Here is a 12,364-nt window from a genome sequence, read left to right on the forward strand (position 1 = left end):
CCGCGCCGTACCCCTCCAGCCAACACCCACACCGTGCCGTACCCCTCCAGCCAACACCCGCGCTGCCCCCACATCTCCAGCCAACACCCGCGCTGCCCCCACCGCACCGTACCCCTCCAGCCAACACCCACACCGCGCCGTACCCTTCCAGCCACACCCGCGCTGACCCCACATCTCCAGCCAACACCCGCGCTGCTCCCACCGCACCGTACCCCTCCAGCCAACACCCGCGCTGCCCCCACCGCGCCGTACCCCTCCAGCCAACACCCACACCGTGCCGTACCCCTCCAGCCAACACCCGCGCTGCCCCCACATCTCCAGCCAACACCCGCGCTGCCCCCACCGCACCGTACCCCTCCAGCCAACACCCGCGCTGCCCCCACATCTCCAGCCAACACCCGCACTGCCCCCACCGCGCCGTACCCCTCCAGCCAACACCCACACCGCGCCGTACCCCTCCAGCCAACACCCACGCCGTACCCCTCCAGCCAACACCCACGCTGCCCCCACCACGCCGTACCCCTCCAGCCAACACCTGCGCTGCCCCCACCATGCCATACCCCTCCAGCCAACACCCAAACCATGCCGTACCCCTCCAGCCAACACCCGTGCTGCCCCCACCGCACCGTACCCCTCCAGCCAACACCCATACCGCACCGTACCCCTCCAGCCAACAGCCATGCTGCCCTCCATGCCATATCCCTCCAGCCAACACCCACACCGCACCCCTCCAGCCAACACCCGCGCTGCCCCCACCATGCCATACCCTCCAGCCAACACCAACACCCCCTCTAGCTTGTTCCTCTCATATGATACATACACCCACACAGTGCAGCCAACATCCATGCCTGTCCCTGACCTCTGTGCTCCCACTCACCCTGCTCTGATGCGTGCACCACCCCCATTTGGCTGTCGCCTGTGCCATCCCTGATTTCCACACTCCAGCTAAATCATCTGCCCGCGAACACCTGCACCATTCCTATCAACACAACCCCTGACTAACAAATCCAGTTGCCCAGTGCATGCCTGCTCTGGCAGGAAGAGCCCAGCCTTCCCCAACAGGGGCCTCACCCGCATGCCACAAGAGCCAGCCCATAGCCTGGGTGCCGCATGCTGCAGCCAAGCACCACAGGACACCCCACTCCCTAAACTCCATGCCCCTCTCTCCCCAGGTTCCAGTGCACAGGCTGACAGCGATCTTTGTCTTTGTAGGCATCATGTCCAAGCACCTGCAAAAGGCCGCAGTAAATGTAATTGGCGACCAGGCCTGCAAGAAATTCTACCCCATCCAGATCAGCAGCAGGATGGTGTGTGCCGGCTTCCCGCAGGGCACCATCGACAGCTGCTTGGTGAGCACAGACTGGCCAAGGGAGCCCTGGAGCTGGGCCCACAGGGCAGAAACTTCCCTCAGCCCAACCTTTCCCTTGTTGGGCCCCTGCCCTGATCCCTCACTGACTGCTTGGGATCTCCTCTCCCCAACCGTCTAGTGTCCCTTGGCTGGCCCCTAGCAGCAAGAGTCAGGGGAACACCCGGCAGCCAAGGGGCATTGGGCAGCTGCTGTTCTCCCCCTGCTAACAGCTCTGTGTTTCATTGACAGTCACCATTCCCAGTGCCTCTCTCCCCACAAGAGATCCCTAATCTCAGGCCACAGCCTGTGTACGCAAGCTCATGTGCAGAGCCACCCCGGAAGCAGGGAGTTGAGGGGAGCAGGTCCCCATGGAGCTGGGCTGGGCCCCTGAGGTGACTCTCAGGAATCGGCTGCTGGGAGCAAGAGCACATGTCGAGGACGGCTGGGGTCTCTTGCCCTGACACAGGCTGGTCTCCCTCTTTCCGCAGGGCGATGCAGGTGGCCCCTTGGCCTGCAAGGAACCCTCAGGGCGCTGGTTTCTAGCTGGAATCACAAGCTGGGGCTATGGCTGTGCAAGGCCTTACTTCCCTGGCGTTTACACCAAAGTCACCGCCGTCCGGGGCTGGATCAGGCAGAACCTCAAGCTGTGAAGCTGCATTTTTGTACTCAGGGAAGGAAAGAAGCGTGGGATGGAATGGTTACCAGAGTGCCTGGGGCACTACTTCCTTAGCCCACATACACTCCTTCGTACTGCCGAGGGGTGAAGATGGCCCAATGCCAAAGGCAGGTGCAGCTGATGCTCTGCACCAGCTATGGTTCAGCACCAGGGCATGCACTAATCAGAGCTTGCTTGCCTAGAATGGTGCAATTCTAGACAGTGGCTCCTGTAAATAAATATGGCCTGTTTCACCCAAGCCCCTGCAGCGCAGTGTGTGTGAGGGCTAGATGGGCCCCAAACTGCTGGAAACCCAGGCTGCACAGAGTAAAAACCACACACTATCACCACAGTGGCTGCGGGATCACCAGCTCCGAGCAGGTGATTTATACCCTGGTGCTAACGCAACAAGGCCCTTCCAGAGGGGCCCATGACTGGTGCTTGCACACACGCTCCAGGAGGCGGCTCTGCAGACCCTCTGCCCCTGTGTTTCAGGGCTGGGCTGCTAGCGACAAGAAACCAAACCAAACCCCCCTACTGTACCACAGCTTGACCACCCAAGACCCAATTCCTTGGATGCCCCTCACTGGCAGAAGCCCCACCCCAGATCTGTACCCCTGCCCATGCCCCAGCCAGCCTCAAGCACCTAGCCAGGGATGGCAGGACTTTGGTATCACAATGTTCAGTCTTGCAGTGCCTAACTCACAGGCGCCCTTAGGGGAAAGTCACTCACCTAAGACAGAGATGTTCAACCACCGGTGCACTGAGTGGGGAGCTGCCTATGTCAGCCAGTGGGTAATACTGAGTGAATCATAGAATATCAGGGTTGGAAGGGACCTCAGGAGGTCAGCCCCCGCTCAAAGCAGGACCAATCCCCAATTTTTGCCTCAAATCCCTAAATGGCCCCCTCAAGGATTGAACTCACAACCCTAGGTTTAGCAGGCCAATGCTCAAACCACTGAGCTATCCCTCCCCCCCAGGATAAGCCCAGCCCCTCCAAGGTAACGTGGCACCTGTCTTCACTTGTCCTTAGCCAGACAGGGCACTCAGCTGAGAATGCCATGTCAGCCCTTTCCCAGGAAAAGCCCCATGGCAAAGCAGCCCACACCTCCCTTATAGCCCAATGCCCTGGTCTTTGGGCACTCAGCTGGGGTGGGAAACCAGTTTTCAAATCCCTGCTCTTCCTGAGGTGGAGCAAGGACTTGTCTCCCACCTCCCTGGGGAGTGCCCTCACCACACAGCTCTTGCTGGGTTCTTTCTGGCTGCCAAGAGTTAGTTATACAAAGGGAAACAGCTTCAGCAAGAGGTTGAGAGACTCCCACCCAGGAGAATCATTGCCGGGCGATTAGGGAACTCGCCTGGAAGGCAGGTGACCCCGGTTCTAAATCCAGCACAGCAAGGATTTGAAAACAGCTGGCCCATATCACAGAGGAGTGCCCAAACACCTGGGCTATTTGGTGTCTTGGGATCAACAGATTCAGCCAGTCCCAAAAATTCCTGAGATGGTCACCCCCTTGGCCAGCTTTTGTGCTCTGAGCACACCTACCAGATCAGGCCCACAGGGGATGGGGGGACGCCTAGGTGTGAGCGAGGGGCAGAGCAGCTTGGCGGTGTCAGGACTGAGGTAGTTCTGTGCATATCAGCGGCTGGAAATTTAGGCGCCTCCAAGGTGAGGCAGCAGCTGAGTGGGGCAGGGAGGGGGAAGAGGGGTTTGAGGATTTCAGGATGCAATCCACGGTGAACATCTGGTGCACAGACAATCCTTCAGCCTACCATGGCCAAAGCGCAGCCCTGCCCATAGAGCTCCCAGTAGGTACCACTGTGCTGCATTACAACACAGGCTGGGCCCAGAGTCCTTTCAGGTGAGCACAGTATGAGCTAATGCAGCCACTGGGTGGGTGGTCCAGGCATTGCCCCTGCTTAGGGGCTCCTGGACAGGCTCCTGGCTAGGCCCATTGATTTAAAAAGGCCTCCAGGCTGTTGATCTACTATAAGTGCCCACTGCCCTGCCGTGGTGTCAGGGAGGTTGTGAGACTGGTTCCAACCCTTTCTGCCGTTAGATGTTATGTTCTAACCTTAGTGCAGCTTAGAAGGCAACTTCAAGCCCTTGCTGAGTTGTTTATGCAGCAATGATTCCCCAGGTCACAATCCAACGTCCTCTTGGCTTGGACCCGCCCTAGGATTCTGGGACTGCAATGCTGTCTCCTAGCAGAGTGGGTTGGGCTCTGCTGGCCCCAGCAGCTATTAAACATTCCTGGAGGCAGACTCCACCTGCCCACAAATCCTGCTTTGTTCTGGCAAACCCTGTGTTCCTAAGCACAAGACAGTGACAAGCCCCAGGCTGCGCACAACTCCATAATGCACCTGTGCAGGACCAGAGAGCAGGACGACTGCCCTGAGGCCCAGTGAAGGCCCAGATGTGATTCTGGTCCTATTCAGCATAGGGCTCAGGGAGGCATCTGCTCCATGCACAGCTGTGATCAAGAAAGAGCCCACAGGGTGTTAGGCTGAGCTGATGATAAAATCCCAGGAGTGGCGCAGAGCTCTAACACCGCCTGGCTCTGGATCACAGCAGCGCACGGAGTAGCACCTCCGCGAGCACTGCGCTGCAGAGCCACAGCACTCAGTTCCCCTCACTCTGTTGTTATTTAACTTCCCCCTCAACTGAGCTGGGGCCAGAAGCCAAAAAGCTGAACAAAACAACTGACATTTTAACAGACAGTTGCTGGGCGTTTGGTCCCTTCTCCTGGTCCACAGGTTCTCAATGACTCAAGGAATAACCAGTCTCAGGGGACCCACTGACTGGGTAAGAGCAAAAAGGGGGCACTGTAGGAGTTGAAAGGACTAGGGCAGCTGTTGGTCCTGCCCTCTGGGGCTTCTGGCTTAGGGCCCCTATGAAACCATCCAACCCTTGGTCAAGTTGTCTAAACCCCAGAGATGGCCCTGAGGGGGCCAGCAGCCATTAGCTGGTCACAGTATTTAATCCAATACCTGGAGCAGAGATTCATCACATCCCAAGTGGGGAAGGGACATCTTCATGGCCCCGAAAAGCAAAGGGCAAAGACTGAAAGTGAAGGGGCATGAGAGGGAAAACAAACAGCAAGAGGCCAGCTGGCGGAGTCAGCTCCTTTAACCTTTGCTCTTCGCAATTCCACGCAGCCCCTCTCTACACCCCCACCAATCCTGGCACTCATTTCCTTGCAGATTTCTTGTCAGGCACCTTAATAATGGAACGAAGCCAACAGAGGCCACAGAGCCAGGACAAGGTGCACTGGTGACACAGGAAAGGCCAGCACAGGCTGGCCAGGACAGGCTGCTGGGGGCCTGCAGCTGAGCTCTATGCTGGGACAAAGGTGGAGATTTTTAATTCCAGATCTCTCATTTGGCAGCAACTTTTGGGGTTGCAGCCCACGCAGTTGTATGGCACAGTGCTGCTGCAGGGGCTGGGGCTGATGCACTACCAGCACCCAGCTCTGCAAGCCAAGGCAGGCCAGACTATTTCTTGTAACAATCCAATGTCCCCATGTATTGAAACCCTCCCACCCGTGGATACTTGGCAGCAAGCAGTGAGCCCCACACCTTTGCCTAACAATTTCCTTGTGAATCCACCAAACCTGCCGGCCCAGCTCAGAGACCAACCTTCCTACCAGAGACACCAAACCCGCAGTCCAGGGGTGGATGTGCACTGCCGATAAGGCTCATGTTCACTTCCTTGGGGAGTAGGGCAAGTGGATTGATCAGCATCCTTTCGGGAAAGGTTCCCTGCCCCCATAGCCCTTTCATAGGGCACCCGTCAATGAAAATATTCCCTAGCCAGTCTCTCAGTCCCCTACCCTGGGCCTCAGACTCCACCCAGGGCACTAAGCAAAGCCTACTTAGCAGGTGACGGCACTGACAGAATGGGGCAGCAGCCACCCCTCTGGCCAGGCACCATCACCCCTCCCTGCTTTGAGCCTGCATTCTGCACTATTCAGACACTGAGCTCATGCAGGCTAATAACGGGGAGAGGCTCCATACGTGGCTTTATTGCTCTACCATGATGAAAATGCCAAATTTACCAAATCACAGGGATTTCACTCCCACCACCTTTCCTTTCATTCTCACGGGGCCACTCTGGCTAGTCCAGGAATCAAGTCACTCTCCCAGAGCAGGGGGCAGTACTGAAGCATGTTGTCAGGGCTGCTGGAAGCCGGTCACATGTTGGCTCTCTCCCTCTGCAGCCGGGAGTTGTATGCTCGTGAGACTGTGTTCCAGGCGTCCATGTACCGGTCCATACACATAGCAATACACTTCTGAAATAGAATAATAATGCTTTTTCACTCTTCACCCCAGACCCAAAGCGCTTTAGCAAGGAGGGCAGGGCTCATTATCCCCAAGTTAGAGATGGGGAATCTGAGTCATGCACAGAGTAGATGACTTGCCCAAGGTCGCCGAGCAGGCAAGTGACAGAGCTAGGAACAGAGGCCAGATCCAGTGCACTATCTGCCACACCAAAGCAAGCACAAAGCTCAGGCAACAGAACATTGCAAGTGCCAGGGCAGCTGGCTAAAGCAGGTTACAGGGAGTCCCTGGCCTTCCCTCTCTCCAAGTAACCTTGGAGAAATCATTTCCTTTCTCAGCAGCTTTTCCCATCATACAGATGAGAATATTCACCTTGTAAAGTGCTTTGAGAGCCTCAGGGAGATGGCACAAAGCAGTCCAACTCTGAGAATCCACTCTGGGCAACACTGCAAAGATCAGCAGTTCCCCCTCCCCCAGGCACGCTACAGAGACTTCTGTTTGCCAGCAGCTGGGAATGGGCAGCAGGGGATGGGATCACTTGATGATTAACTGTTCTGTTCATTGCCTCTAGGGCACCTGGCATTGGCCACTGTTGGAAGCCAGGATATTGGGCTTGATGGACCTTTGGTCTGACCCAGTATGAAGGCTCTTCTGTTCTTATGAGACACGTGGCATTACACCAGTGGTTTTCAAACTGTGGGTTGCAACCCAATACTGGGTCATGGAATGTAAGGCACTGGGTCACGGTGGCTCTGGTCAGCCCCGCCGACTAGGCTGTTAAAAGTCTGGTCAGCAGTGCTGCCCGGCTAAGGGAGACTAGTCCCTACCTGTTCTGACACCGCACTGTGCCCTGGAAGCGGCCAGCAGCAGGTCTGGCTCCTAGCTGGGTGGCCATGGGGTTCCGTGCGCTGCCCTCGCATCCCCTCACGCACTGCCAGGAACTGACCAATGGGAGCGGGGGGGTGGGGTGGGGAGACGGAGACACAGTGCTTGCAGACGAGAGCCCCGCGGCGCCACTTGCACGCCTCCGCTTAGGAGCCGGACCTACTGCTAGCTGCTTCCAGGACACAGCACGTTCTGTGGTGCCAGGACAGTCAGGAAGCCTGCCTCAGGACCGCCGCTGACCAGGAGCCACCCAAGATAAACCTGTGCCCCAAATCCCCTGCCCCAGACCTGAGCCCCACTCCCGCAAAAACCCAGAGCACCTTCCTGCACCCCTCATCCCCAGCTCCACCCCAGAGCCTGCACCCCCAGCCCTGACCCAGCCCAACCCCACAGCCCTCACCCCTGCATCCCAATCCTATGCCCCAGCCCTGAGCCCCTCTCACACTGCAAACCCCCAGCTCCACTGGGTCGCCAGAAAAAAGTTTGAAAACCACTGGATTACACCATCCCAGTGCTTGCTGGCATGTTTAAATTAGACACTTCCCCCGCTGAAGTGAGGTGGGCCGCAGTTTTATCACAGTGAGGGTGTGACCTAGCGAGCCGTGCAGCTGCAGGCATGGCCAGGCCTGGCGCCCAGCAAGGGCTGGGCAGGCATCTCCTGGGGGCTGCGCCCGTGCAGCGGAGAACCGCAGGCTCCAGGGCACAGCGGCCACGTTCCCACCGAGCTGGGCCTTCAGGCAGCCTTGGGGGACGCGCGCAGGCAGCGCGGGGCCTCTGAGCACGTCCACAGGGCACCGAGAGCCCCGCCACCGGCTCAGGCGCACGGGGCCCAGGCTGCGGGGCTGGAAGGCGCGGATGTTCAGGCTCGGGCTGGAGCTCGGGCTCTGTGGCCTGGTGAGGTGGGAGGGTCTCAGCCCGATGCGGCCTGAGTGCGGGGAACCAGCCCCGGGGCGCGGCCCCTCACCTGCTCCGAGTTATCCAGCGAGCTCCCCGGCTTCCCGATGCACTTCCGGAAACACTTGTCGGTCATCCTCTGGGGAGAGCGGAGAGCGTCAGAGCCCGGGCCCCAGCCCCGGCCCGCGGCTCCCGGCGCGCCCGAGCCCCGCCCCGGCCCCCAGCCCACCGCTCGAGCCCAACCCCCAGGGCGCCCCAGCCCGGCCCCTCCCCCCAGGGCTCCCCAGCCCACTGCCCGAGCACCACCCCCCAGCACACCACCCCAGCCCCGCCCCCCAGGGCGCCCCAGCCCGGCCCCTCCCCCCAGGGCGCTCGAGCTCCCAGCCCACCGCCCCAGCCCGGCCCCTCCCCCCAGGGCTCCCCAGCCCACTGCCCGAGCACCACCCCCCAACACACCACCCCAGCCCCGCCCCCCCAGGGCGCCCCAGCCCGGCCCCTCCCCCCAGGGCGCTCGAGCTCCCAGCCCACCGCCCCAGCCCCGCCCCCCAGGGCGCCCCAGCCCGGCCCCTCCCCCCAGGGCTCCCCAGCCCACTGCCCGAGCACCACCCCCCAGCACACCACCCCAGCCCCGCCCCCCAGGGCGCCCCAGCCCAACCCCTCAGCCCGCCGCCCCCCCAGCCCCGCCCCCCAGAGAGCCCCAGCCCCGCACCTCAGCCCGGCCCCCCAGAGCGCCCAGCCCGGCCCCGCGCCCCAGCCCACCGCCCCAACCCCGCCCCCCAGAGCGCCCGAGCCTGGCCCCAGCCCAGCCCCTCAGCCCGCCGCCCGGCCCGGCTCCGCCCCACCTGCAGCAGCTCCTGCGCGTTGGCCACGGCGATCTGCACCTTCACCTGCTCCATGATGAGCCCCGGGTCCAGCTTCCCCCCCGCGCCGCCCCCCGAGGCCCCGAACTCGGAGCCGAACCCGCCCTCCATCCCCGCACCGCGGCCTGCCCGCCGCGCCCGCCCGGAACTGAAGAGCCCGCGCCGGGCACCACGGGACGAGCAGGCCGCCGGGCCTACAACTCCCAGCATGCACCGCGCTACGGCTGCCGCCCGAGGCATCACGGGACAGAGGGCGTGGCCTACGCTGTGCTCGGCGGGCCAGAGGTCGCGCGACCCCGAGAACTTCGCCGGGCGCGGGGCCGGCGCCCCTCAGTCCCCGCGCCACAGCGCCCCCTGGCAGCCCCAGGGTCGCCCCGCCGGACGGCGAAGCGGGCAGGCGCCGCCAGTAGCAAAGGGCGGCGAGAGGCGGCTCCGCGCTCCCAGCCGGGGGTTCGGGGCGCCGCCCCGGCGGGAGCGGGGGGAGGGGGCGATTTGGAGGGTTCATCGGGGGACGTAACGCGTAATGCTCAGGCCGCCATGAGGCGGGGCGGGGCCAGATGACCTCTGCAGGTCCCTTCTAGTCCTGTGGGTCCATGGCGTCTTCTTGTCAGCCGCGCTGCAGGGCTAGGCAGGGCGCTGCCTGCTCTGCGTCCGCAGGGCTCCCGGCAGCAGCGGCATGGGCCCCGCCCCAACTCTGCGGCTCCCATGGGAACAGCCTCTGCAGACAGGGCAGCGCAGACCCACCTGGTTGCCCCTCAGTGTAGGAGTCGGGGGGGTGGGGGATATGCCACTGATTTGGGGAGCAGCTTGGGATAAGTACCACCCTGAGTCTGCATCTCTGCCCCACCCGATCCTCCTCTGACCCCCCAACCCGGAGCCCCCTCCTGCACCCCAAACACTTCAGCCTCAGCCAGTCCTCACCCCCCCCCCCCCACGCCAGCCTCCTGCCCCAGCCCAAAGCCCCCTCCTGCACCCCAAACCCTTCAGCCTCAGCCAGTCTTCACCCTCCGGCAGAGTCCTAACCCCCCCCACACACTCCAACCCCCTGCCCCAGCCCTTCTGCATCCTGAGCCCCAGCCCCACACCGGAGCCCTCACTCCCACTCCACCCTCCTGCCCCAGCCCAGAGCCCCCTCCCACATCTTGAACCCCTCATTTCTGGCCCCACCCTGAACCCACACCCCCAGCCCAGAGCCTGTACTGCCTCACACACTCCAACCCTCTGTCTCAGCCCAGAGCCCCCGCCCATAATCTGAATCCGCTAGCTCCACCCCCTAGCCTAGAGCCCCCCTCCAACATCCTGAACTCCTCATTTCTGGCCCCACCCCAGAACCCCCACCTCCAGCCAGAGCCCTCAGCCCCTCCCACACACCAAACCCCTGAGCCAGCCTGCTGAAAACAAGCAAGTGTGTGAGGGTGTGGAAAGTGAGTAACAGAGGGAGGGGGTATGGAGCGAGTGGGGGTGGGGCCTCAGAGGTGGGGAAAGGGTGTTCAATTTTGTGCAAGTAAAAAGTTGCAACCCTATCCAGGACAATCCTGGAGGATTAGCAACCCTAGGGAGATGAAAGGCACTAAAACTGTTGTCTCCTGTCCTCCAGATCAGGCTAGGGGAGCATCCCACCTGTGTCAAAGATTTGAGACAGGGAACAAAGTAGCCCAGTTTTGTCATCATCCCCATTTTACAGATGGGAAACTGAGGCACATGGGAAACTGAGGCACAGAAAAAATATCTTGCAGGCCAGCGGCAGAGCTGAGAATAGACCCAGGTCTCCCATGTCCCATGATCCAACAACTAGGAAATGTTGCTCTGAACAGAAACTACACTAATTCAGATAGGAGTTGTGATTTGTCAGTCTTCCCACTTATAAATGAGAGAGATTTTTCTAACTCCCGGAGGAAGAATAGTTGATCAGGTAATGCTCATAAAATGCTTTGGGGGTGCCAAGTACTAAGTGTTTACTATAAATAGTAAATGGTAATGGTGAGAAAAGCTGGGCTAATTGTACAGGCAGAGGTCCTCTAAAGGGCCCACACTGCCAGTAAACAATAGTGACATTGAGTAGAGAAAGCAGCCAATAGAACTGTAAACCAATGTGTAAAACCAGCTGGCTCGGGTGGTCTCAATCACCGGCTGGAAATCTAACTCAGGTTGGTAGTGACCAAAGGCTGCATTAGAACTAGGGCTGTCAATTAACTGCATTTAATTCAAGCAATTAACTCAAAACAAATTAATTTGATTTTTAAAAATTACAATTAATTCCAGTTTTAATTGCACTGTTAATAGAATACCAATTTAAATTTATTATCATTTTTGCATGTTTATCTACATTTTCAAATATATTGATTTCAATTACAACACAGAATACAAAGCATGGAAGGAAGGAAGGGAGGGATAGCTCAATGGTTTGAGCATTGGCCTGCTAAACCCAGGGTTGAGAGCTCAATCCTTGAGGGGGCCATTTAGGGATCTGGGGCAAAAAGTGGGGATTGGTCCTGCTTTGAGAAGGGGGTTGGACTAGATGACCACCTGAGGTCCCTTCCAACCCTGATATTCTATGAAAATGTACAGTGTTCACTTTATATTATTACTTTTGATTATTTTTTTATAGTGCAAATATATGTAATCAAAGGAAATGGTATTTTTCAATTCACCTCATACCAGTACTGTAGTGCAACTTACAAATGAAGATTTTTTTGTTACATAACTGCACTTAAAAACAAAACAATGTAAAACTTTAGAGCCTGCAAGTCCACTCAGTCCTACCTTTTGTTCAGCCAATCTCTAGAACAAACAAGTTTGTTTACATTTAAGGGAGATAATGCTGCTCGCTTATTTACAATGTCACTTGAAAGTGAGAAAAGGCATTCACACAGCACTTTTCAAAATGTAGAAAACATCCAAAAATATTTAAATAAATGGTATTCTATTATTAACAGTGCAATTAAAATTGATTATCACTTTTAAAAAAAATCTCACAATGAATTTTTTTAATAGTTTGACAGCCCTAATTAAAACATGAGCTGCCAATGATTCCCCCCTTTTTGGTCATCACAGGAAGCCAATAGAAACAATCCCTCCAGAACAGGGTGGAGACACTGCACAAAATCCAGTGGGGTCAGGATTTCCTGAAATGAGGGAAAGGGAGGTGGAAGTTTGCACTTCTACTATTGCCCAGGCTCTTCCTTTGCTTTCCTTAGCAGAATACAGCTATCAGGGTTATAATGCCACTTCATAAGTGCTAAATTTACTCAAAGTAAAAGAAAATGGAAGCCAGATGCCAGAGTAGAAAAGGGCTCATTTATCCCTGCACCACACCGTAGAGGATAACATATTGCACTGATATCCTCTCTTCACTGTTTGTTTACGTGAGGATAACACCCAGTTATGACACACAAGGCAGCCTTTGCATGGGGTTTGTTTTAAACAAAAGAAGGTAAGAGA

General features: G+C 58.0%; 2 protein-coding genes and 1 long non-coding RNA gene across 3 annotated transcripts in view; 2 read left to right on the forward strand and 1 right to left on the reverse strand.

Moving 5' to 3' along the window:
- The window catches only part of TMPRSS9 (transmembrane serine protease 9), a 73,864-nt gene extending 71,023 nt beyond the window's left edge, over positions 1 to 2,841 (forward strand). The window contains exons 18-19 of the mRNA XM_043535950.1: positions 1,213 to 1,349; positions 1,837 to 2,841. Of these exons, the coding sequence (XP_043391885.1) occupies positions 1,213 to 1,349; positions 1,837 to 1,998 (299 nt within the window). The 3' untranslated portion in view covers positions 1,999 to 2,841. The remainder of the gene's footprint in view (positions 1 to 1,212; positions 1,350 to 1,836) is intronic.
- A 3,167-nt stretch (positions 2,842 to 6,008) lies between these two features.
- TIMM13 (translocase of inner mitochondrial membrane 13) lies at positions 6,009 to 9,188 on the reverse strand. Its single transcript, XM_037886008.2, has 3 exons — positions 8,906 to 9,188; positions 8,134 to 8,202; positions 6,009 to 6,295 (listed from the first exon to the last, which is right to left on the reverse strand). The coding sequence occupies exons 1-3, from the start codon at positions 9,161 to 9,163 to the stop codon at positions 6,197 to 6,199; spliced, it is 426 nt and encodes a 141-aa protein (XP_037741936.2). The 5' UTR covers positions 9,164 to 9,188; the 3' UTR covers positions 6,009 to 6,196.
- A 2,626-nt stretch (positions 9,189 to 11,814) lies between these two features.
- LOC119564481 overlaps positions 11,815 to 12,364 on the forward strand; it is a 66,458-nt gene continuing 65,908 nt past the window's right edge. Inside the window, exon 1 of the long non-coding RNA XR_005223383.2 lies at positions 11,815 to 12,356. This is a non-coding gene — a long non-coding RNA (uncharacterized LOC119564481). The remainder of the gene's footprint in view (positions 12,357 to 12,364) is intronic.

Source organism: Chelonia mydas, chromosome 25 (genome assembly GCF_015237465.2).
Source record: "Chelonia mydas isolate rCheMyd1 chromosome 25, rCheMyd1.pri.v2, whole genome shotgun sequence".
Taxonomy (NCBI): Eukaryota; Metazoa; Chordata; order Testudines; family Cheloniidae; genus Chelonia; species Chelonia mydas.

Excerpts from the sequence above, each read along its gene's own strand:
- TIMM13 (XM_037886008.2), bottom strand. The coding sequence starts at position 9,163 with ATGCCTCGGGCGGCAGCCGTAGCGCGGTGCATGCTGGGAGTTGTAGGC. Across the intron at positions 8,203-8,905 it reads ACGCGCAGGAGCTGCTGCAG|AGGATGACCGACAAGTGTTT; the intron begins GTGGGGCGGAGC and ends CGCTCTCCCCAG. Across the intron at positions 6,296-8,133 it reads CGCTGGATAACTCGGAGCAG|AAGTGTATTGCTATGTGTAT; the intron begins GTGAGGGGCCGC and ends ATTCTATTTCAG.